Source organism: Miniopterus schreibersii (assembly GCF_964146895.1).
Source record: "Miniopterus schreibersii genome assembly, chromosome: 3".
NCBI classification, from domain to species: domain Eukaryota; kingdom Metazoa; phylum Chordata; class Mammalia; order Chiroptera; family Miniopteridae; genus Miniopterus; species Miniopterus schreibersii.
In genome coordinates, this window is record NC_138103.1 from 97741661 (window position 1) to 97768519 (window position 26859).

General features: G+C 44.1%; 1 protein-coding gene across 3 annotated transcripts in view; it reads right to left on the reverse strand.

The window, feature by feature from the left end:
• Positions 1-26859, reverse strand: part of FYB1 (FYN binding protein 1) — a 132099-nt gene that overhangs the window by 76654 nt on the left and 28586 nt on the right. For 2 of the 3 annotated variants that reach the window (XM_081131267.1, XM_081131265.1), the window contains exon 2: positions 2942-4094. In XM_081131267.1, coding sequence (XP_080987393.1) covers positions 2942-4094 — 1153 coding nt within the window. Of the gene's footprint in view, positions 1-2941; positions 4095-15188; positions 15266-26859 lie in introns of those variants that run through there. The other variant, XM_081131266.1, reaches the window with a different exon arrangement.

Consider the following 26859-nt stretch of genomic DNA (forward strand, 5'->3'; position numbering starts at 1 on the left):
CTCTGCTTACAGTGTTCATTGCATGTAGAAGGTCCATCAGTTGAGCATGAGTCTATTGGCAAGGGTTATCTGTTAAAAAAGGAATTGCCAAGCTATAGAGTGCATTAATCCTAAATTCTGATTGAAGAGATTTTGGTGGGAAGACAAACCTGAGCCACTAACAAGAATATGTTATTTCTATGCTCCACATAAATAAAATTGAGTGGACTGGTCTCTGTCTTCATGAAGTTGAGAGTGGTATTTATAGTAAAAACTCAATGACTTTTTTCACCCAAAGGACAAAGAAAAGGGGGAGAGTGAGCATTCTCTGGGTTTCATGGATGCTTAATTTATTATCTCACGCTATCCTGTGTTTCTAGAGAGGGGGCCCAGCAGGGGGGTGGTGATGGGGACGTGGGCTCTGAGAGGAAGGACAGGGCCTGCTCCTGTTCATCGCGGTACAACCTTGGGCAAGTTACCTAACCTCATAGGATGCCTCTCTCATTGGAATTAACAGGGTAACATGTATCTGGTATAGAACAAGTCCTCAATAAATGATAAATACTTTCAGTGGTTAGAATATTGGACAAAAATGAGGAAGATGAGGGTTAGATCTGAGGAAAGGCTTAAGGAATTGGATGTGAATCAGGAAGGGAAGGAATCAGGTGGGAAGACTAAAAAAATAGTTTTAGGGTTTCGAAAGTCTGCAAAATTATTAGATGAAGCTTTAGTTAATTTGGACACTATATACTTTCTAATTCTGGTATTTTCTTAAACCTTCCTGCATGGATGCTAAATTACTTAGAATGATTGAGGAAAAATAGCAGTGGTCGGATCCGGAGTCGGCAGACCTGACTATTAAGAAATTGTCTGTGTTCAGAAAATAAATGCTTATTTTGTGACCCATATACAAGGTTATTTTCTGTACATTGTTTCTAACAGCAAAAGTTTGAAAAACAATACAGACTGTTAAATCAATTAGGTGAGTCATCCACTGATCAGACTATGCAACTTAAAGAATGATCGGTTACCTCTTACTAGCTGTGATTTCTATTTAAAAAATAAATTGAAAAAAGTGGAAGCTTTAAAGGCGTTATTCAGAATTTAAATTTATGAAACCAATGGCTTTATCCTGACACCAGCCTGAGGTCAATTGAAATGAAGAAGACTGAGTTCCGATTTGTGGAAGAGGTGGGTAAAGACGGAAGGGGGTCCATTTTGGAACATAATCCACACCAAGGGACCAGAGGTTGAAAGTGAGGCACACGGATGAGAGCACTTGGAGTCTAGTCTATGTGATGGCGGACCTGAGCAGTGGGGAGGCAGGTCAGGATGGGGGCGTGGGTTGTAAAGGGAAGGAGAAGGGCAAGAACCGACTTGAATCCTAAGCGACTGTGCCTGGGTCCCCGGGAGTTACACTGCGCTGAAAATCAGCTCAGCACTGACCTTGACAGGACTGCAGAGCCGGCCAGAGGACTTCATTAGCGTCGTGAGAACTCATTCACTGGCGTGACACCCCATAGTCCGTTCCCACCACCCAAACCTGGCACTGGGGCGAAACAAAGATGGGGCAGGTGGAAGAAAGCCCCCAGGGATTTCTGCTGGACATTAGAACAGCTTCCATGGCATAAAGTAGAGCCATAAAATGGAGCTTAATGAGAGCAAATTTTAAAATCTGAGGTACAGGAGACCTAAGAGAGAGAAATAAAAAGGGACCTTATGAAAGGTCTCCCAAAAATAACATTTCTGAGTTAGGGACCAGTATTGACATGAGACGGTGACAGGGGAGGAGACAAGTGTAACAAGCCTGAGTCTTTCTAGAAGGTGGCCAACCTGGGGTCATTCCGAAGTTGATTTCTGCGTGGTAGACCAGCGGCAGGTTGATCGCCAATCTGCTGATCAACACTGAAAACGCTAACCTCAGGAAGATGAATACTGCAAAATCCTTCTACAGAGCCCAAATGAAAAACCACCTTCATTCCCGGAGCAGCTCTAACTGGACCATACATTTGTAAGAAAAAAATATGTTCAATAGCGCAGTCGCTTGGAGACACCGCCCTCCCCCAATAAACAACAGTTACACATTATTTGCCTACAACGTTCATTATTTTAGTGAGGGTCTCTCATTGTTCTGCAGAGCTATAAATCTTTACTGAGTCACTCAGTAAGAAAGGACAGCACGTGCCATAGTACTGTGGTAACATCTCTGGTAGAAAATGAGCTATTCGCCCTGAAGAAGATACCCCTTTGTCTGGCTTATCCTAGCTCTGTATGACTTTCTGAATCAGAGAAGTTCAGAAAACTTTACATTGAGAAATAGAAAACAGCTAAAACATAAAACAAAAAAATGTCGTTTCCCAAGAGCCCTGCTGCTCTCTTGTTTGAATACTAGTCTTGGGAAACATGACGAAGTCGTGGCACTTACAACCGCTTGGAGGTTTCTCAACCTCTGCTGTGTTGACATTTGGGGCCAGATAACTGTCGTGAGGAGCTGTCCTGTGCCTTGTAGGATGTGAAGCCGCATCCCTGGCCTCTGCTAGCAGCACCCTCCTGTTGTGACAATACCTCCAGACATTCCCAAATGTCCCCTGGGTGTCAAAACTGCCCCATGTGAGAATCGCCGCCTTGGGGTTTTGCTCACCTATCCTTCTAACTCCTTAGCGGTGGTTACGAGTAACGCACCGCAGCCTCATTCACTAGAAAGGAAACCAAACTAAGGAGGTAAATGGAACAGTTAGCATTAAGGCAAACCACGGATCAAATCAAGTGGATGTGCCTCCCCCACCCCCAAACGGGCCCTAACTTCTCAGAGCGCCCACCCCCAAGCAAAACCATGCCCAAGAGGTCGTCACACTCATTCAAGTCCCAGAGATGGACCTGTTCCTTACAGACTTTTCCCAGGAGCCAAAACACCGCTGCTGTGGAACCAAACAGGTTAACCAGAAACAAGAGAGGCACTTACTGTTTCCAGAAGGAGCTTTTCGGAATTTCGTCAGGTCCACGTTGGGTGGTCTGCTGGGTTTTGGTGGAGGAGGGCCTAGGACGAACAAAGGTGGCAGGGGCTTCTGCTTGGGGGGTGCGGAACTCTTGTCTCCCCCCTTTTCCTGGCTCTGGGCCCAGGGCCCTGCCATCGTCACCTTAGAAGGCCTCTTAGGGAACGGGGCAGGAGCCCCGGGGGCGGGCTCCTCCTGGTTCATTTTGCTCAGGAACGCGTTCTTAGCAGCATCCACCTTCCTCTCTTCTTTCTTGTCTTCAGGCTTCTTGGAGAGGCCTGGGGCTCCCCTGCTTGCAGCTGGCTTCAGAACGACCCCAGGGAAAGGGGAGCTTGACGTCTCGCCTCCATGGTCTTTATTTTCTGGCTCTTCCCTTGCTGGTTTTACGGAGCCGGTTTTGAACCTGACTCCGGAGGGGGCCGCGGGGCCTCGCTGGGGAGACGCGCTCTTCGTGGGGCCCTCGGCTTCGTGGGGGTCATCAAGACTCAGGGATGGCTTGGGGCCAAAGCCGGGCTTGGGGAAGAGGGGCTTGGAGTCATGGTCTTGCGAGGCTGACGCAAATTTGCCCTGAACCCCAGGCAACTTGGGGAACGCTGGCTTCTGCTCACTTTCCTGGGTTGGAGGATTAAACTTGGGCTTCAGACCTGGTGGCCTCAAGTCGTGGTCTTGGTTTGCACTGTGGAGCGAAGGTTTATTGCCAGGAGGCCGGGGAAACGCGGGTTTGGAATCTTCTCTGGGCAGGTTGGCGGGCTTGGGGCCTACAGGTCTCGGAAAGCCCGCTTTCACCTCGGGGTCTCTGGTGGCCGAGGCGGCCGGTGATCCAAATCTGGGGCCCACTCCTGCGGGCTTTGGAAATGGGGGCTTGGGTTCCAGCTCTGGCTTCTCCTCGGGAGGTTTCGCCCCCAAAGGTGGCTTTGGGGACCCAAACTTGGGCACGCCGCTGGAGCCCGCTGGAGGGCTGGCATTTCCCTGGTTGTTGAACAGGTTCTTTCTGGCCTGAACTCCTGACGGGGAGTTCTGCCCGGTGACTTTGAAGGGCCGGCTGGGGGCCGAGGCGTCCTCCGTCGGGTTGCCCACGGTGTTGAACTTCGCCATGAGAGACTTCACATCTGCCTTGCCATCCTACAAGCATGGGGAACAAAAACCAGCTGAGAACCGGAAGGCGCCCGCACAGCTGCAAATCCTGCCCTGCCCGGGCTTCCTGGCCCGCGGCGCGGCTGATTGGGCCGCGAGGTGTTGTAACCCTCGCCTTCCTCTCCGGCAGGCGAGCTGTGGAGCCTCTGGAGGGGGAGGGCTGGGGAGCATGCACCTTTTGGGGTGGTCTGAGACTGACGTGCTTATTTTTGCTTGTCACAACCAATTGTTTCCCTTTCCTGTCGCTGTTTCTCTAAGCCAGCCTGTTGAGCTTACTCTTAACTTGTTATTAGTCTGTTTCATTTTACTGGACATACATATGGAAGTTTCTAACAGATGACTTATTCCATATTTTACAGTTGAGCCTCTTAAATAGAAACTGCACTTAAAAAAATGAAAGTGAGCTCCTAGGTTGCAGGTCTTACATGGCGTGGCCGCGTTTCATGTCTCTGTGCTTTGCAAGAGTTCCCTAGGCCCATCTACCTTTCAGGTCTGTCTGCTAACAGGGAGACGTGGCCAGAACACCCACTCATTTTATGTGTAAGTAATGACAAGAGGTTTTCTACTTACTTTTATATATTTAGTGCTAATGATTCAACTAGAACCAGACTAGTAGGCGGGGCGTGTTCCGTTCCAGGACTGGTCCCGTCTAAGGGGCACAGATAGTCTGGGGCCCTCGGGGAAGGTGACAAGGAGGCAGAGACTGGCTGGGAAGCCTCATAATCAGACCTCTCATTTCTCCAGCCTTGTCTCTTCTATAATGACACTTGTCACTCCTTCTCAGAGATCCTGCTACACAGTGTCTGCCCTCCGTGTCTAGAATTAGGGTATTGCTTATAAAGAGAGCAGGCAGTCACCCTTCTCTGGGGGTATAATTCCATGGAATCTGGTAGAATTCATGGTGTGTTTGGGCTGTCTCTCAAAAGCAAGTTCTTCTAGAATATTCTAGGTCTTTTAGAATATTTGAAAATATGAAGCTTTAAAAAAAAAAAATCATTGACAATACATGTGGCCATTCTATTTTCGTGCTTTAAAAGTCACCTAGAGAACATTTTCTTCCTGCCCACACCTCCCCCCCCCCCCCCCCCCCGCCTGCTCATTGCCACACACCCAGGTTGCTTTGCATCTCTCAAGGCCCCATTCGAATACCACAAAACCAGAGCCCGGCCGGCTGGGAAGATTTGCTCTGTCCTCTTAACTCATGTATCACTTCAGAGATGTCTACATGCCCAAGTGACTTCCTTTCACAACAGTCAGAACCACCGTTTAGTGTGTAAATATGTGTGCTTGGTGCTGAACTATGCATGTTCCTGTGCGGCCCATCTCATGCTTTGGGAGGATGGCATTACCTAACTCTATTTCCCAGGAAGGAAAAGTGAGGGGAAAACTGCAAAAGTGAGGGGAAAACTGCAAGTGGAAAGATCATGAGAACTTGGTTGGAATCCTAGTTTATTAGTTGGGCCTCAGTTGCGTCATCTATAAAATGGGGGTAATAACACAGACCTGCTAGAATTGTCATGCGCATTAGAGATGGAATTTGTAAAGTGTCTGCCTGGCCCATAGCAAGGGCTTGGTAGATGGAAACTGTTATTATAAGGAATGTTAAGTATCATATTCAAGGACTCGCAGCCAGGAACTGTGAGCCCAGGGATGCAGACTCCAGTCCGACTAAGGCTCCAAAATCCAGAAACTACCTCATTCCTCTTCGTGTCCCACAATACCCGGACCAAGGCCAGGGTTTTAATATATATTTGGGGAATGCAGATTGGCACTGAGCTGAACACTGTGAATAGTGATTTTCAAAGAAATGATGCGCTCAGCAGGAGTTTATCTCTGTACCAAACCACAGTGTGTGTGTATTTGTGGATTGGGGGTAAGGAACCTTGGTTGGAGATGAAAACCAGATGAGAGAAGCATTTTTCCAGCTTGAATTTTGCTCCTTTAATTTACTACCCTATATCTGAGTGGCTGAAAACATCTTGCTTTCTACCTTGCCTCTCTTGACTGCTTTTTGAAATCCCCATGATTTCCTCAAATCCTTAATCTATCCCCAAGGGACCCAGGGAGGAAGGCAGCAGACCTGGGAGAGTTTGGGTGTTGGGGGTGGAGGGGGGATAGAAGACAGGTCCTGCCCTGTGCCTTCAGGGACATCACAGCCACAGAGAACTCCAATCAGAGCACAGGCAATATAAAGAAGCACCAATACCAAAACTTGCTCGCCACATGGAAGAAAGTCTGTCTCTGGGGAAACATTCATTTTTTTCCAGACTTACTCTATATTTTATAATTCATATTCTAGGTCTATAATTAATTCTAGATTTTATAGCAAGAGGCCGCACAGCAGAGTGGTTAATAACACAGACTCAGGAGCCAGACTGCCTGCATTCGAATCTTACTAGCTATTTAGTCTAGGGCAAGAAGCACACACACTCTGTTCACCTTTGTCGGCTCACCTCTATCATGGGACTAATAAGGCTACATCATCGGGCTGTTAGGAAGAGTAAAACATTAATATTCATAAAGCACATTAAAGAGTGCCTGGTACATAGGAGGGTTTCCTATTTTTATGAAGGTAGACAAGCCATAGAAATCCAGTCCACCTAGTCCACTGGGTCAGTGAGGAACAGAAACCAAAGGGTTTAAGTGAGTTCCTACTTAGTTACAGCAACTTCATATGTTGAATTTCATGGGGGAAATCCCAGGAAACACATTAACCGACTGTCACACTCCAGATCCTGGTTTTAATTTAGAAAATATAGAAGTGGTTGATTTGAAATTGGAACTTGTCTCTTAGATGTCAAGCCAGACCTAGGAGGCAGGGCAGTGTCTTGGTTAATGACACAGGCTCTGGGACCATTGACCTGGGTTCAAACCCTGGCTGTGCCACTTACTACCCATGTGACCTGCCTACTCAGTTTTCTTTATCTATAAGATGCAAATAATAACAGCACCTATTTCTCACAGGGTCTTGTTTTTCAAGAGGATTAAATTGGTTAATGTGTGTAACATTGTGAAATCAAAAATCGTCTGCCATCATTGTTTTTTCTAATTCACTAGTCATATAACATCATTTTCCTCAGGTGACAAAATTGTGAAGTAACCATTGTTAACGTTAGGTCCTAATGTTTTAATTTATTTTTACTTTTATTCATTTTATTGGGATGACATTGGTTAATAAGATTATATAGGTTTCAAGTGTACATTTCTATAATACATGATCTGCATATTATTTCTGCACAGCAAAAAAAAAAAACACAACACAACCATCTACAAAATGAAAAGGGAGCCCACTGTATAGGAAAACATATCTGCCAATGACACATCTGATAAGGGGTTAATTTCCAAAGTATTCAAAGAGCTCATTCAACTTAACAAGAGGAAGACAAACAATCCAATTAAAAAAAATGGGCAAAGGATCTAAGCAGACACTTCTCCAAAGAGGACATACAGATGGCCAAGAGACATGTGAAAAAATGCTCATCATCAGAGAGATGCAAATTAAAACCACAATGAGGCATCACTTCACACCTCTCAGAATGGCTCCATCAACAAATCAACAAACAAGTGCTGGCGAGGGTATGGAGAAAGGGGAACCTAGTGCACTGCTGGTGGGAATGCGGACTGGTGTAGCCACTCTGGAAAACAGTTATGTCCTAATTTTAAGTCAACATGACCGAGACAAGCATACCGCTGGATAACATGATAGAGTTAGCATGTCAGAGTTTAGCTTACCCACACTCTGGAACTTCCCACTGGATGCTGAAGGACAGGTTAAGAAAGAGCAAGTTCTCATTAGGACACTGAAGAAACTGTAACAACACCTGAGCTTACTAACATTACATGACAATTATATAACAAAACTACTCAAATTGCTTTTAGTTGTAAAAATAGAGTTAATGGAAGTTGGCTGAAATGCAGTACTTGTGACCAAACCCTTTCACAAGATGATACATGGTAAGTTCCACCATAGGTAACAGAACTGCAGGAAGCTTTCCATACTTATTAACACTGTCTAAAGATTTCTATCGTTTCCCCAGTGAGATGGGAAAGCAGGGACCTGGTTTTATTTTATGTTTTTTTCCCCTCAAAAAGGCACCCCTCTGCCACCACCCACCCAAACAAGCACTTCCCTGATACCTGGCCCATTTCTTTCCATAATACAAGGTGGGGCAAAAGTAGGTTTACAGGTGTTCATATGGACAATAATAATGAATAAATAATAATACAAAAATATATTCTGTGTTTCAGGTACTCAAAACTATAAACCTACTTTTGCCCCATCGTATATGTATTAGCCACAGTGGTTGATGGCTGACTACTTGAATTTCACACTTGATCACAGAAATAAGAGCTGAAGAAAGAATTTCCTAAGCTTCTGAAAGAGTGTTGAATCTGTCATGAATCTATGTTTAAGAGCACTCTGTCTAACAGAGTCTCTACTCCATGGCCAATGGTCTGTGAGCTCTCTGTCCAACAGAGTCTCTACTCCATGGCCAATGGTCTGTGAGCTCTCTGTCTAACAGAGACTCTACTCCATGGCCAATGATCTGTGAGCTCTCTAACAGAGCCTCTACTCCATGGCCAATGGTCTATGAACTCTCTGTCTAACAGAGCCTCTACTCCATGGCCAATGGTCTGTGAACTCTCTGTCTAACAGAGACTCTACTCCATGGCCAATGATCTGTGAGCTCTCTAACAGAGCCTCTACTCTATGGCCAATGGTCTATGAACTCTCTGTCCAACAGAGTCTCTACTCCATGGCCAATGGTCTGTGAGCTCTTTGTCCAACAGAGTCTCTACTCCATGGCCAATGGTCTGTGAGCTCTCTGTCGAACAGAGACTCTACTCCATGGCCAATGATCTGTGAGCTCTCTAACAGAGCCTCTACTCCATAGCCAATGGTCTATGAACTATCTGTCCAACAGAGTCTCTACTCCATGGCCAATGGTCCGTCAGCTCTCTGTCTAACAGAGCCTCTACTCCATGGCCAATGGTCTGTGAGCTCTCTGTCTAACAGAGCCTCTACTCCATGGCCAATGGTCTGTGAGCTCTCTGTCTAACAGAGACTCTACTCCATGGCCAATGATCTGTGAGCTCTCTAACAGAGCCTCTACTCCATGGCCAATGGTCTATGAACTCTCTGTCCAACAGAGTCTCTACTCCATGGCCAATGGTCTGTGAGCTCTCTGTCCAACAGAGTCTCTACTCCATGGCCAATGGTCTGTGAGCTCTCTGTCTAACAGAGCCTCTACTCCATGGCCAATGATCTGTGAACTCTCTGTCCAACAGAGCCTCTACTCCATGGCCAATGATCTGTGAACTCTCTGTCCAAGCCTCTACTCCATGGCCAATGATCTGTGAACTCTCTGTCCAACAGAGTCTCTACTCCATGGCCAATGGTCTGTGATTGGTTCCAGTTGGGTGAGCCTCTGAGGCTGGGGAGAGTACCAGGTCCCTCTTTAAGAGGATGTGGGGGGTGCCTCTCACCACACATAGTTGTTGGGGCAGGAGCAGGCTGCTGCAGACCGGGCAAGGGCATAGGCCGGAGGAGCGGGTGGTGGGGACAGCAGTGTTAACCTTGATTGTGACAGCCCCTGACATTCTTTTTGTTGTCCTGTGAGGGTGGAGATGGAACAGCAGGAGACCCCAGCAGCCAGCTCTGTGCTCTCAGGTGTAGCGTAGGAAGCAAACACCTGGTAGAGTGGGGTCTCGGAGCTGTGTGTGTGGCTTCCCTCAGGAAATGGCCTGAGTACCTGTGCAGAAAACCTCTGCAGACGTCCCTGTGTACAGTCACCCTCTCCGTGTTATCTCAGGCACCTGCTGCTCTGACCCTTTCCTGGCTCCTACTGTGTTCTCTCTTCTAGGGCGAACTGAAATAGAGGAAGCAAGGTAGGCCAGCAAGTGGTAAAGCTTGGATGGTGCTGGTGCCTTCCAAAGACTGTGTCGCCTTGGATTCTCCCATATATTGAGAATAGCTTTGTGTATCCTCTGTCTCTAAAGACCAAGAGCTTGAAAGTCACCATCATTATCCAAATTGTAACCGTCAAACCTTCTCTTCCTGGTTATTCCACCAGCTCACTTCTGCACGAATACGGCTGTGGCTTTATTGTGGCCTCCGATGGCTTCCTCGTAAATGGGCGAGGAAGTTACGTGTGACTGTACGGGTTTCTGAAGTCTGTTCTGCTGTAAGTTTTTTACTTTTTGATGCTGATGGAATGGTGATAGGCTGTAGAGAGGATGTGGAGAGTACAGAACAACCAAACAGTCCTGAAAACATTTATTTTTGTTATTCTATTTTCACATAGTTTTGCAGCAAATTTAGCTTACATTTGCTTAGCATATAATTCACTTCACTTAGCCTGCATTAGCTAAATATACCAAGATGGAGGAGAGTTATTTACATTTTGACTAATAAACATGTAGCTCACTGAAAGTAGTTTTCATGGGTATCTTACTAAGGGCTTATTTGGATTTTAGGGTAATACTTAATGTATGTGCACCATAGTACAATATAAGTCCTTTTGTTTTTTCTGTACCTCCAACTTTGTCACCTCAAGGAGACCTTAATTTCATCTGCTACTTCTTGTGGTCATTCTGTTTTCAAATATAAATAGTATGAAGCAGTAAAAGAAAACTCACTTTGCTAAAAACATAAAACTTGAAATAGAAATTTTTGATGGCAGAGAGATGCTGTTTGACATGAGAAAAAAATAGAACTATTATGCTGCTTTTTCCCCAGGACCCATATCCGTCTGCACACACACAAAGGCAAAGACTCACACAGACACACCAGTCTGCGCAGAGTTCCTCCTCTGTGCTTGATAAGAAGTGAGAAACTGAAAGTGTGTGGCCTACATGGAGTGGGGTGGGGGTGGGGTATGAGGCCGTCTGCGGGGTGTTCTAGAGACTTCCTTCCCAGCTTATGAGAAGTTCTGTGTGAGGAGAACGGCTTAGGAAGGGACTTCAACCAACGAGTCAAGACAGCTGGCAGCTGCTCGTCCATGCAGGGTCCATAGTTTGATTTGAGGAAAGTGAACACCAGACATTAGAAATGGAGGGTCACAGAAGATTCCACAGGGAGGAATGCATAATATTTTGAAACCTGACTCCACAGAATATGACGAAGTGAAACCTTCCCCTTAACTTCCTCCATTCCCCTCCTACCTCTTCTCCTTTTAAACTTTGAAGAAAATGCATTCAGTATTGAGTAACCAGGATTAAAAGATATAATCACCCCACACCTTTCACCTCACCGTTTCTCCCTCATAAGTCACAGTAACAAGGCTACACTGTGAGATGTGCGATTTTGCTCACCTTGTCATCGTGGGGCTCTTTACTGTGTCTTGTACATTTTCTCATTAAGATTGTGATGTTCGAAATTTCAAGCTTTTCAGGGTATATATCCTGTTCTTAGCACCCAGGCACTCTTTTCCCATGCCCCCTCACCTTTCCCAGGTGCTTGATGGCTTCAGCTACTCTGGGTCTTCACTGTCCATTCATTCCTGCATTCCTTCATTTTCTTCTGAGAGTGCTGGTGACTCCTGGCTTAGGCGCTAGCTCTAGTATATGCCACCTTGCCACTATCTAGTTTGAAGTCTGTGCTTTATTAAGATCACTTATTCCTGGGTACAACATTCCCCCCCTCAAAAAAAAAACAAAAAAAATCCAACCATATACACTTGTATAGTTAGCAAAAAATCCTGGAGTCTAATATTACACACTTACTGCTAATTTTATTATTAGAACTATTAATAACATTTTAAAGCAAAATTTTAAATGCAATATCTCATTGGATCCTCCCAAAAGCCTGGTTATTTATTATTTTTATAGAAGGGTAAACTAAGTGCAAGCACATGGTAGAAAGAACCGAATCTAGGTTTTTCTGACTAAATTCTGTGTCAATACACCATAGATATCATGACTTTCTTTTTTTCTTGTATAGTTACTATTTTGAGTAAATTATTTTAAAAGTTTCCTTCTGACCCAAAAAGTTCTCAGTTAACCCTAGTAATTGACCTTCTGTCCGAGAATCCCTAATCTTTGTAGGTGATGTGTTAACGTTGCTGTTCCACCCCTGGTGGTGATTGTAGCAGATCTGAGATGAGCAAGGACAGAGCAAGAGGAGGACCATGGATGGGTAGGGCCCTAAGCCAGGACAGCCCAACGCACTGACATGTGCAGGCGACCTGCAAAGGGAAAACAACTAAGACGAGCCAAGCCATTCCGCTGCTTTTTTGATGTTTGGTCTGTGCGAGCATTGCTGCAGGGAAGGAACGTTTAGGTAGATGACTATACTAAGTTCCTTTTCCCTCAAACTATCCCCTAGAGTCAGTGACATGAGTCACCCAACCAGCAGTTCAGGGGCCTGGGGCACCATTCTGGTTCAACCATTGCCACTCTGGGGTGGTGTTTATCACTCACCTGGCTTTAGCTTAAAACCCATTACCAGAGGGAGGCTAAAGGGTGTGAACCAAAATGACTGGGGAATGAGGCTGATTTGGGAAGGCCCATGGCAAAAATGAGATCGATGGCAATGCATTCATATAAAGTAAACTTTTCTGTCTAGATAATATACAAGCAAAAAGAAATGTGTTCACATCTATGGTTAATTCAAAGGACAGAAATAAAAAATAAAACAAACCCAAATCCCTTCCTGTACTGTAATTTTCTAAATACTAAATGGTTTTCTAAGAATAAAAGTACCACAGAGTTTTGCCTATTGTTTTAAAACAAATTTTCTTTTAATTAAACATTCTAATCATGATGAGATACCACTTCACACCCATTAGGATAGCTGTTGTTAAAAAAACAGAAAATAACAAGTGTTGGTGAGGATATGAAAAAACTGAACCATGGGCATTGCTGGTGGGAATATAAAATGGTACAGACGCTGTGGAAAACAGCACGGTGGTTCCTCAGTCAATTAAAAATAGAGTTACCATATGATCCATCAATTCCGTCAGAAGTGGATTAAATATCAGGGACTTGAATAGACATGTGTACACAGTGTTTGGGAAAGAAAAAAAAATCCCTACACATCAGGGATGAATGGAATGCTCTTCATTTCACAGGAAAGGAAACTGGGTAAGTGGTACGTCCAAAGTCACACAGTTACTTGGTGGCAGAACTTGAATCTGGGTCCCCTTGCACACCCACTGGGCTTCCCACTGCATGACCTGCGGGGTCACAGCTTCTACGGAAACTGTCTCTTAGACACAGTCACAACAATAGCAGACAGCACTGGGGAATGCCCTCCTGCTCGGAGTTCACAGCAAGCCATGCAGAGGTTACTGTCCTCCCCACTCTACAGATACAGGAACCAAAGTGCGAGGCAGTGCAGTAACTCGCTCAAGACCGACAGCTGGTGAGTGGCAGAGCCCCCATTCAAACGCAGACCTTGAGGCTGAAGCCACAGCCTTAACCACAGCCCTGGGACCACAGACTAAAAGAGGCCAGTGAACCACCGTCCGCTCCCCACATTCTTGTTCTTAGAATGTTCACCCAGAGGCAGCCTCTGATAACACATCAGACAAATGAAATATCCTGTCTCCGTCCCCTTACCTCTCTCTCCCTCTTGTTAACATGGGATCAATGGAGGAAAACGGTGTTTGTAATAGCGTGCACGTGGCATTCAGACCACTAGGTGTCAGTGTGACTGCCCCTGAGGCAGCAGGAACTTTCTGGGGGTAGAATTTCCCCAGAAACCAGCTTTCCTGAGCTCGGAATCCAGGAAAGAGGCTTCTGGACTTGGGCAGGAGCTGGGGAGCATTCAAAGCACCATGGTAGATACACACATGGATGGAAATGACAAGCAGGCAGCATGGATTTGAGCTTTTAAAATAATTTCCCAAGAGTAATGAAATCATCCCTAAGATTTTCTTTTTGCCATAGAAGACTAACATCTCCAGGGTGTCCCTTGAATACAGCTCAATCTCTTTGATGTTCATGATCACCTTTAATAGAGCATTTTAAAGATGTGGTTTTATTGGAAAGAACAACCTCCTCTTCCCCCTCCCCTATCATTTATCATTAATTTCTTGGGCCATTAGAATATTTGAAGATTGTGCCTTGCCTTGCGTATGCACATGTTTGATCTATGTAAAGCCTCTCTTTACAGTTTCTCAGGGTGGGCAGAAAAGCAGTCAAGATGCCCATCTATTTCCTACACAGAATAATCTCTCTCCAATGACAAAATATTAAAATGGCAAATATTAATGATCTCTATTATTGCAATATTAGCATACAGTAAATGTATATAATTTTATACTCACAACGGAACTATGAGGTTAGTACTGTTATTATTCTCATTATTTTAGAGGAGGAAACTGAGGCACAGAGAGGTTTAGCGGTTCGCCTAAAGTCACACAGCTGACAGGAGGCAGAGTAAGAGGCCCCTCCTCTTCCTTTAACTACCTCACTATGAGTTTAGTTAAAGGTGAGGAAAGACCTTGTGAATTCTATAGAAGAGGCAGCAATTTATACAAGAGGGCCAAAGGCTCTGGCCAAATACTGGAATTATTGCTGCTCTGAAATATTTCTAAGAGGACTCATAGCCCTCTGTCACCCACTGTCCTCGTTTCCCAAGATTCCTTCTGAGAAGGCAGAGTAGATGGCAGCAGAGCCCCCCCTCTAGTCTGGGTAGAAATTTCACACAAATCCCCACCCCCTGCCAGACCTTAAGGTTTAGGGTAAATTGAAATTGGCTCCTGCTCATCATAAAAGATGGATGGAGCACACTGTCAGGAGCAGGACGAAGCCAATTGTCTGTACCCAGTAGGATTATGTGTCTGGTTTTGGTCAAGACTGCATTTCATCCCAGTGGCACCCAGAGGCTGAAACAGGATCACATGAGAGGCCCCATCCAGTTACCAAGCAGCAAGCCACACACCCTCTGACTACAACGAGGCTGGGTTCTCAGGCCTAACGCCCACCTCTTCTGCTTTCCAACAGAACGTGCCTTTCAGCCATTCCAGCCGGCAGTCTGTGCTACAGAATTTGCAGGGGGCACCTTTTCCCGCTGTAAAAAAAATGGCACATTTACTTGAAAGAGGAAACCTGGGCATAGCTGTTGCCTGGGCATACCTGACTCCTGCAGAATAAGGTGGGCTCAGGGGCTCGTTTAGTGGGTCTTCCTGGGGCCCAGGGCTGGGCACCCCTCACTTTCGGTTGCTGTGTCTGCTCCAAGCATGGAATCCAAGGACTGTGGCCCTTCCTGATGCCTGGCCTCGGGATGTCCAGGGGAATGGCTGAGTGATCCTCCCCTCCCTCCCCCTGCTAGGCTGACTTAGACAAGAAAAGTTCTATTATGTCCTCAGGATATTGAGCAAGAAGGAGAGAGAGGAACTAAAAAGTGCCTATTCAGCCCGAACACTTCTGCTGACATTCCCACCAAGCACGTGATATTTAAAAGGGCAAAACCAAAACAAGGTTCTCCTGCCCTCCACCCAGGCAGGCACTATGGGAGAAACTGTAAAGCCTTTGGCTCTGCAATCTTTTTGCATACTCAGGGCTGTCCTCTGCAGTGGAGGGCGAGGGTGTCAATTAGGGAAGTCCACCCCAACATGGGGGACATCCTGGAGAAAATGCAATAGTCAAAGGAAAATCCATGTTAAGAGACTACCATTGGATCAAAGTAGGATTTTAATGAATTGCTGTTGGTAAATTAACCACTCTTACCTTTCATTCATTCATTCATTCCTTCATTCCTTCATTCATTATCAGTCATAAACATTAAGCACCTACTGTATGGGCTGAGACTAGCAAGGTGAACAAGACAAGGCTCTTCCTCTTAGTGGTTTATAGTCTTGTACAGGTCATGCCAGAGATGGCCACACTCCTCCCATATACTCATCCTTTCGTCTATAGTGAGGACTGGAAAACTACGCCCCACTTGCCCAACCTGGCCCCTCAACCGAAGAATGGTTTTTACATTTTAAAGAGTTACCAAAACAAACAAGCAAACAAAACACCATAAAAATTAGAACAATACATGACCAAAACTGTATGTAGCTGAAAATATTTACTATCCGACCCTTTGCAGAAAAAATTTGCCAACACCTGTTCTATGGTAAGATAATTCTTGATTTTGAGCCAGGCAAACAATAAAATAGAATAGGACATTTTTTAGCCCATCTGGCCACTAGATGACTAAGTTTTGGCCAATGGAATCACAGCAGAAGAGATTTCTGTGGCTGCTGGGTGGAGCTTCCCCTCCCTGTGGGCTGGACTGCTGTGTGGGCCTAAGCCACGGGTTCATCGATGACTTAGGGCAATGCTCCCAGGATGGCAGAGCCAGAAGACAGAAGGAGCCTGGGTCCTGCACCAGGGAGCACATTACCATCTCTGGATTTTGCTGGATGACTATGAGGCAGAAAAGAAGGGAGAAAGAGAAGAAATGTTCGATTTTCAAAGTCAGTCTTATGTTTCTTCTTTCCCTGACTAACCTACCTGTGATGCCAAAATAAAACAAAATCCCCCTGAAATCCAAAACTTGCCATGCCTCCATGGAATGCACCTCCACTCTTTTCCCCTCTTGGTTAATTCCTATTCATGCCCTAAAATTCAGTGTAAGTATCACCTCCTTCCGAAGTCAGCCCCTCAAGACCAGGTCAGGCATCCTCCCTCTGATTTCTGTTTCTTTTTTTTAAAATTTAATTTATCTCTATTGTTGAAGGTATTAGAGATATCCCTTTTGTTTCTTCCACTGACCCCCTCCTCCCCACCCCAGCCCCCTCCCCAGGCCTTTACCTAACTATTGTCTGTTTTCATGGGTTATGCATATATGCATATAAGCTCTTTGGTTAATTTACAACCCCCCTTCCCTCTGAGAATCTTTAGTCTGTTGCTTGCTCCCATATCTCTAGATCTGTTTTGTTTGTCAGTTTCTATTGTTCATTAGATTCCACCAATAAGTGATATCGTCTGATATTTATCTTTCCCTGACTGGCTTATTTCGCTTAACGTAATACTCTCCAGGTTGTCTCTCAAAGGGTAAGAGATCCTTTTTTACATCTTCATAGTATTCCACTGTGTAAATATACCACAGCTTTTTTATCCACTCATCTACTGACGGGCATTTGGGCTGTTTCCAGATCTTGTAAATAACACTGCTATGAACATAGGGGTGCATATTTGGAGACATATCTGCTTCTCTCACTAGACCTTGAGCTCTTTAAGGGTGAAGGCTGCAGCTTATTTGTCTTTGATCCTTAGCTCCCAGTACAGTGCCTGGCACACTGAAGATGCTTTATAAATGTTTTTGAATGAATTAGTTTATTAGAGGCTGCAGGCAGCTTCCTGATTTGTGGGGCAGTTGCTTTTTTTAAGCATTTATCCCAGGAAAAGGTGACTCTAGCAATTTATACCTCTGAGGGGAAGAGGTACATTTTGCTTTCCAAAATGCAGGAGAAGAAATGTACACATTTACAAAGATTATATTTTTTAAAAGATTATATTTTGATTTGGATGGTAATATTGCTGATAGTGTCTGAAAAGTTTTGAAGATTTAATAATCTTCAAAAAGCCATGAGGTGAATTTACTAACATAATTATATGTTCCTGAAATAAAAGGAGTATGATACTTTCTCAAATCTACCTTGTTATGTAAAAATAGCCACACATTTTTTTTTCTATTTTTATAAGTTTCCCAGAAAGGAAAATTGTGCAGTAATCTATTATTATTTTATAACAATAACATGGTAATGATGATAAAAATGTCATTTGGTTCTCCCCATGCCCCTCTATGTTCTGTGGCTTATAATCAATAAATGCAAAAGCATGGATTTTAGCATGAGCCTATTTTCCTGTATACTCTGGATACATGCAACCAATTTTCTGAACCAGCAAATAAATGTACTACTTTGAAGCAGTAGTAGTATTTTCCCCTTCATTTAGAGGAAAGAATACGAAGTATGAGGGGCATATTTCCTTCACAGATAATCCTTCTTGAGATGGTGTTAACAAGAAGTAGAGTTGGAAAAAATTACTTGCATTACGTAATACTGGGTTATTATTTGAATATCTACTTTTTATTAAATTTGTAGTTCCTTACTAAAGCTTTTCATAAATTACAAGGAAACATGAGAAATAAAATAATAAAATAAAATAAAAAGATTCAAAGTTTTCTTAAATCAAGTATTAGGTATTACATTACATCTGTGGAAGAACCATACCTAACACTTCAGTGCTTCTGGATATATTATTAAATGTTCAAAGCTCTCCCCTTCCCCCAGCAAGAGCAATTCTAAGCAAATGATCATCTCACTGAATATCTCAGTCTTTGTGGGCTTGAATACTAGGCTTTTTCTTCCCTATCTTGTGTGACTCTATTGTGCAGCACAAGGAAATAAAATACTATTGGAGGAAAATTAGTGAGTTATGTAGTGAGGGTGGAGGAAGTCAGCTTACTGAACTCATTACTACCAGTATCAGTATCTATTTAGTATATCAGAATTTTCATCTTTATAATCCAGGCAAATTCTTTTACTCTCCCTATCTCATCTAATCTCATACCTCTACCCCCAGTTGAGAAATCTTACCCTATTTCTGTCTGGTCAGTATAATTACTACCTGAAACGCTGGCCTGTTTATACCTATGACCTGTCACTATGCTTGCTTCTTTGTTTTCTAAATTAAAATATTGTACTTTATAATGTTCTTGCCCTTTAGCAATTATAACCTTTATTTCCCTTTGATTAAAAAAATGATAAAGTTAATATTCTAGTTCTTAAAGGAGTAAGTGACATGAAGCCAATGGTCAATGTAGCCGCCTATCAAGGAGAGAGGGGTGAGCTGGGTCTGGTGGCTACACCAGCTCTGCTGCAGCATTTAAAGCCCCCAGTGTCTTATTCAAAAAACCACCCATGAATGTGTTTGGGAGCGAACATTATTTGGCCTTGAGCTAGGCTTTAGCACAGTCCCGATGGCTTCCTTCCTACTAGGATCTGGGCGTAGTGCAAGGACAGATGGGGGCGGGCTTCAGTCTTCTGCTTGCTCAGCACAGGAGGACCTTTGGCAGGAGAGGTCATGCCTGGCCACTGCTCCAGACTCAGGAGCAGCAGGTAAATCCCAATGAACCCATATCCTTTGAAAGCTTGCCATGGCCCTGCTGATGTATGCCTGGTGGTCAGGAGCTTTGTCTTTAAGCCAATCACGTCCCAATGACAGGTCACTGAAGGTGTGTATTCCTAGAGGGAGTCCACTGTCTGCTGTCAGAAACCCATGCCCAGACCTACTGACAATCAGGATGAGAAGGAATCACCATGTAGGGAGAAGCCAAGAAACAGGTTCTGCTCATTTTCTGACTTTGACAACTACTTCCTCTTCCTCCCCTCAAAACTACCCCCACAGCTAAGAAACACATTACAACCTGCAAACTGCAAGAATAGCTCCAGGTTCCTGTGTGAAAAAAAGGTGTCTTTTCTCCATTTTCCTCTACCTTACCTCCCTCTGACCCCAACCTCTTTCCTCTAACCAGCTCTTTCTTTCTGCTCCTCAGGAAAGCATCAACGATTTCCTAACCCTCAGCGTCAAGGTTTCTAAAAAATGCATTCAAAATAGAAGGTATGCTGACGTAAGCAACATCCAAACTTGCAGAGAATTTATGTGAGTTTATTAGAGACAAACTGACGGACGACAATTGCCTGGAAGCAAAATCTCAAGGGATTGAGGGAACGCTCCAGAGAATGGCAATTTTGCAGGCGATTTTCTACCTTGGCATCAATGGAGGAGGTGTGAGGAGGGTTACCTCAAAATCCATCGGTGGTAGGTTAAGGGGGCGGGAGGAAGCAGAGCAGGGAAATCTCTAGGATTGAATAAAACCCAAAATGCTGGGTACAGGACAGTTAATAATTAACATTTACAGCACATAGAGATGGTATTCGGGGAAGCAAGATAACAATGAGGGGTTCTGTGGTCTCACCAGCTGGTGCTGTGAGGGCTGGAAAAGGAGATTACTCTGATGTTTCAAAGGTATGTTATCTTTGATGACAAAAGACAATAGACAGGTTCAGTTAAGATAAAGATTAACTGGCCTAAGACATGGCTACCCAGCACAACCTGCTTTTCCTTAGGAGTTTCAATGTTTAGACCATCCTATGTGGTTACTTCCCATCTCTGAGTTTATGGGCCCTCCCCGCAGGCCTCCCCGAGCCTGTCAGGTTCAGTACATGGCCCCTTTTTGGTCCACAGGTAAAAGAGACTACAACTCCCAGGGGTTCTGCTGTGTGGGGTTCTATTAGGGCCAAAACCTTTTGAAAGATGCCAGCAATCTTTGAGGAGTAGGGGTATATGTCCTGTGCCCACCTTCCCCCTTCTTAAGTCTCTCCTAAGTTTTGGTCATGCAAAAGAGTGGGCACACAAGATTCTTCATCGTGTATGGGTAGCAATAACATATATTTGAACATATACACTTAATAGGTGGATATTTACTAGTGAATTCTGTCTATCTATCTACATACACTTATGTATTATTTTGTGAATATACTTTATCCATTATAAAATGTAAACAAAATATGGAAAAGATATTTTTAAAATATAGATTTCTAACAATTTCTCTTCATGCTCAACAAACTATCTTGAACTCCCCTTCTGGTGTATTCCCTCCACTCTAGAGAACACTCAAAAAGAGTGGAGAGAGAAAATCATAGCCTTAGAAGTAGGCAAAGGGATGTCACTGAAGCTGGTGCTCCCTACTGGTTGGTTCCACCCATTCAAGGGGGTTTACAAAGTCTGTTCCTCAGCAGGCAGGTGCAGCTATGCCCTCAGTCTGATTCCAAGACTGTCTCCTCACACCATTCTCCAGGGTCCTGTGCTCAGTTCTAAGGCTCCCACTACTGCTCTCCTGACCAGGTAACCACCTGAGGGACATTTTCACCTGAATGCCCACAGTCAGCCTTTCACACGAGACTGAAAAGTGAGCTGAGAATCAGCGTTAGACTCCCTTCTCTGACTCCCACATTCATATCTCATCAGCATGTCCTGCTGCTTCTGTCCCCCAAGTATGTTTCAAATCCTGCTTGCCCATTTCCCCAGTGACTTCCTGCCTCTTTAACTGCAGGGGCTTCTTATGGGTCTGCTCTGCCTTTAAATCCTTTCTGCTCTGGGCTGTCAAGCAAGATCTTCTTATAAGTAGCCGGATCACGTTTGCTTAAGGCCCTTCTGTGACTCTCCAAACCTTCAGAAAAAAGGAAAGTTGTAATTCCTTGGCATGGTGTATGAGGCTTTCCTTCATCTGTCTCTAACACATCTCCAGTTGCATGTGGTGCAGTTTCTACTTCTCTTATTTCTATACTTTCTGCCCCTGGTTATTCCAGACTTCTTCCAACTCCACTCGGAGCTCATCCCCTCCATCCCCCCAAAGCCTCTCTATCGCTCCCTCTGAGCTACTAGAGTACTCACTGCATCACGGGATAACATTCCACGTCTTGGCTCCATGAGAACTTGCCAGGGGTAGGGTCAATTGTTAATTTATGTGTGTGTCTTTAGAATAGTGGTCTTCCAACTTCAATGTTCAGAAGAATAACTGGAGGTGCTTCTAAAATTGCAATTCTTGGTTGAGGAGGTTAGGCTGGAGCCTGGCCCTGGGCACCTGTCACCTGCTCCCTGTCCTGAGTGACTCTCATCTAGTGCATCCTTGGAGTTTTAGCACAGTATCAGAGCTAAGGCCTTCAATAGCTAGGCCTCCTCTCTCCCTCTCTCATCTTTCCATCCTGATAAGCGAATGCACTAATACAGGCCGAGGCAAAGACTATGCTTTTGGAAGTAGGACTTTTGATGAACTACATGCAGGTGCGGAAATACAGCTCTCAGCACCAATCTGGCCTGTGGATCTCCTTTTTCCACCTATGTGTGAGTAGATGCGTGTACACACACATACCCAAATTCATACAAATCATATTCATTACCAACAATTACAAATAATTTTGAAAAACATTAAAAGGTAGGAAAACTCTTCTAGATTAAAAGATACCAAACAGACATAACAATAAAATGCAATATGTAAATCTTGATTGGATTCTGATTAGAACAAAAAAAATCAAATAATTTGGAGACAATTAAAGAAATTTTTATATAGGCAATTAAATGATAAAGAAGTTGTTACTTTTCTTAGGTGTGATAATGGTATTAGAGTTGAAATAGAGAATACCTTAATTCTTAGGAGGCATATGCTTAAGTTTTTAAGGGTGATTTATCACAATTTGCACAACTTTAAACTGTTCAGGAAATCATTTATACCCATACATATAATGTGGCAAAATGTTAACAGTTGGGTGAATCTAGCTAAAGGGAAGGTAGTTATTTGCTGTGCTATTGTTTAAACTTATCTGTAGATTTTAAACCATAAATATGTTAAAAAAATGGGGATATGTAAAAACAAGAGTGATTTCACATAATCACTCATATTTGTGGCTTTTATTGAAGAGTCTGATTTCCTTAAAACAGTAATTAGCTGTAACTACATTGTTTATTGAAGTCACTTGCCTGGCCCCAGAATTTGCAATCCATGAGGTGGAAAACAAGAGCCCTTGAAATTCTCTTCCCAGATTCTCTTCATAGGATTGTTTCTCTTAAATCCAGTGAGACTGACCTAACACGCTCTTCAGTTGAGGAAGGCCTCTCACCTTGAGAAGGCAAATTGGGAACTAGGGACCAGAAGGCTTGGGCCAGCCATGTAGGCTGTTTCTGTTCTTGAAACACACACAGCCTAGTACCTCTCTCCAAGATCAGTGACTAGATTGAAATATGAAGCCAAAGATCAAGTCAGCAGCAGGGGGCGACTCTTACCTGGAACAATCATCGTCTTCATCGTCTGTGGCTTGGGGTCCCAGCCACACCAGTCAGGATGACCAGAACTGACCTTGGCTGGTAGATAAAAAGTAGCTCCCAAAGAGTCAGTAAAATCACGATGGAGACTGCCTCTGGGAAGCAATGGTGGGAAACAGAACTGAGGAGAAATGTGACAGATCTCCACTTTACATGAACTGTCTTTTCATATTAGAAAGGACTTGAGACAAATGACAGAATTCTTGGTGATGGATCCATTGGTATTTTTTATATGTTTCTTAGTGCTGTTTCCCCTATATTTAAAATGTCTCAGAAACCGACCAACCAAAACATTGTTCCTGCGTCACACGGGACAGAAGGATGCCGTGTCTCCCGTGTTACAGACAGGCTAGCTTTGGAAACGTTGTCATCTGCAGTAATGTGGGGTTAGTCCCTTTCCAGAACTGGTGGCAGAAGAAGTGAAACCATAAGGCTTTAGATTTCCTGGATACTCAGAACCACAGATTTTAATTTGAAATCACCGAGGTCAACGTTTTTTGATCCAGTACTTCCCCTTAATTTCCCAGCGGCTAGAGGAGAGGCTAGCAAAGGAAAATACAAGAGGACAAATGTATGAGGGCTTTCCTGTATATGATATAATTTTCCTTCTCATTTCTTCTGACTCAGGAAGCTAATAAAGCAAGGTCCCTCACTTATGATGTAATCTCTCCTCCTTTTTGATTTTGGAAGCTAGTAAAATTTAAAAACACAACTGATAACTCCTTTTGGACCTTAGCTAAGTAGGCTTTTCTCACTCTAAAATCAGAACAATTCTCTCTGTCCATTCTCACCCTCGGCATCGCATGAAAATAAAGCAGTAAAGGGGCTTTCTCCCGTGGTGGCACAATGCAGAGTCGCACCTCTCCATGGGACAGGATGTGGCTGCCACACAGGGACTGGGGTCAGTCCTGATTGAATGTCCCACCTCACGGCCGGGATGGGCTGGGCTATGAAAAGGCCCTGAGACTTGGGACCCTGGGAACAGTGAGCTGAGTCTTTGGGGGGTCAGGGGCTGATGCTGTCTCACTGAAGGGAAGACAACTTGGTGGGAGGGGACTGAGTTTATAGTTTATACCGTTCCGCAGGTTGAGAAATGTAGACTACTGGCCGTCTGCACAAACTGCTGAACTATTCTGTCCAGTAGGCCTGGACCCTGCGTTGTGAAGGGGGAATCTGTGAAAGGAGAGAACCCGAGGAGACATGAGCCATTGCCCAGAGCCAAATGGAAGGATGACAGAAACTCGGAACTCTCCTGAGCTGTCTCAGTTTACAGACAATCTGAGCAGAATTAGTTGGAACTCCAAGCTCCTTTAAGTCTGACCAAGAGGGGTGAGTTTGGGGTACTTCCTTGGATATTCACTTTTGATGTTTGTTTGCCATACACTGGGATATAACTTGACTTGCTCTATAAAATTAATAATTATAGCTCCCATTCATCGGGGGATTAACACACTCCAGGCAAGGCACAGAGGACTTTATACATATTATCTAATTTAGTTCTCATGTGATTATTATGCCCATTTTCTAGATAAGGGCTCTCGGGTTGGGAAAAGTAGAGTGGGTGACCTAAGGGGCTGGGGTCTTCAAACTTAAGTTTGTGTGATGGTCCAAATCCATCTTCTTTCATCCATCCAGTGACTCTCAACCCTGCTTCACAGTAGAGTAATCCTGGTTACTCTTAGCAAATGTTGATGGCCAGGCCCATGTAGTCCAATTAAAACACAGTATTTTAGGATTTAAAAAACAATAACACAGTACTTTGGTGAGGTGCCTCAGCATCTATTTTCTTTAAAACTTCCATATGATTCTAAGGGTCAGTCAGGATCCATAATCAATAAATTACCCTGTACTGCTTCCAATAATAGTCCCCCAAAGATGCATACCTCCCAGTCCCTGAAACTGTAATATGTTACCTTCCATGGCAAAGGGGAATTTTCCAGAAAGTGATTGAGTCAAGGATCTTGAGATGGGGACATATCTAGGATTATACAGGTGGGCCCAATGTACTAAAGGCTCTTCTACAAGGAAGAGGGAGGCAGGCACATCAGTGCCAGAGTGATGCAGCCTGAGAAAGCCTCCATCAGCAGTTACTGGCTTTGAAGATAAAAGCTCATGAGCCAAGGATGTGAGGAACCTCTAGAGGCTGGAAGAGGCAAGAAGTGAATTCTCGAGTCTCCAGAAGGAACACAACCCTGCCTGCACCTTAATTTTACCTCAGTGAGACCCATTTTAGACTTCTGACCTACAAAACTATAGGATGATAAATTTGTATGAGGTTTTTCTGTAAATAAAATCTGTATTAAAAATAGGTTTGTCAAACTCACTCAAGCAGCAGCAGAGGTGGGTATGTCAGAACCTCTTATTTTCCCTCCCCTAACCCTCTAATATATCTCCTTTGAGTTTCCAGGACTCCCCAGAGCATTTTGAAATCACTGGGCTACAGTAGTAACAAAGAAAGTGGAATGACTGATGGCCCCAGGTTGGCCATAATAAGCCGTAGAGCATAATCTTGTACAAACATCTTTGCATTTTCAAAGGAAAATTTACTCATTGTACATTATGATATTGATTGACCTTGATTAAGAAGAGAAGGAAGGTAGAGATGCTGAGGAGTAAGAGCTATTGATCAAGAAGGACTTATTGGGGGAGGCACTGTGATAAACTAGAAAAATGTGCTTAGCTCAGAGCAAACAGTTCCAGCTGCCAGCCCCAGCTCTTGTTGCTCTCAGATTGCTGTGCTACCTTGGACAAGTTCCTTCATCATTCTGAGCCTCAAATTCAAGGATTAAATTAGATAATATATGCAAAAGCATCTGGCACAGTACCTGGCAAAGGCTGGGTATGAAATAAGTGTTAGGTCGACCTTTTGCACCTGAATGTACCGAGTACCCTTCAAGCCCCAAGGCATTATGGCCAAGGACGAGTAAGACAAAACCTCCGCTCTCAAGAAACTCAAGGCTATTTGGAAAAACAAATGACAAATTTATGGAAAATTCTTAGTACAAGGACTATTACAGGGCAGTATATGGTAAGTGCCAGATAAACAATGCACACATGAGAAACTATTATGCATTGAAGTGATCCTGAAATGCTCCTTGGGCATGGGTAGGATTTGGTGGGAGGAGAGACCAGGAGAACAGTGTTAACTGTGTGAGAAAGAGGGCTACTAAAGAGGATCACAGAGGCTACATAATTCTCAAAATTCTTCCTACATGCCTGGGAGGCAAATAGAAGAAGTCCAGCTAAGTATTTCTCCTTCACAGAGTGGGGAACTGAGACAGGAAAGGCTAAGTTCTCACAGAGTCAGCAGTCGCCAGCTGCCCTCTCTCCAGCTGTGTCTCAAGCATTAGACCACACTGCCATCAGCCTTCAGTGGGACACCTTTGAAAGGGGGTCTAGGTAAGGTTGGGTCACCCATGTAACAACAGATTTTTACGTAGGGGATGGGACTTGCGAAATGACTGTCAGTAGGATGCAAGACAGAAGAGAAGCTATAGGGATGGAGAGAATTATATCATCAAACTGTTTGGCCCAGCTCTGAGCTCTTGGGAAATGGATCAGTATGGAGTAACTAGGAGTGGTGACCTTTCTGAGCCAACGATAGGAGTGGTTGAAAGAAGGAGACTGATAGATATCTATTTGAGAACACACACACACACACACACACACACACACACGCCAATGCCCTTCCACAGTCACTTTTTATTATAATGGACATTGCATTATTGTACAATAAAGGATTTAATGTAAATTTTCCTGGTATTATTAGCATGTGAAACTAAACAAATAAGCCACTGGGAAGATGAATTGGGCTGATTTGGAACCAGCCTAGCCTTTCCCTTTGCAAAAACCCACAGATGACGTATGTCGGGTCTCAGAGATGTTCTCTGTGTGCTGTGACCACACAGCCAACCCCAGCCAAGGCTGCCAA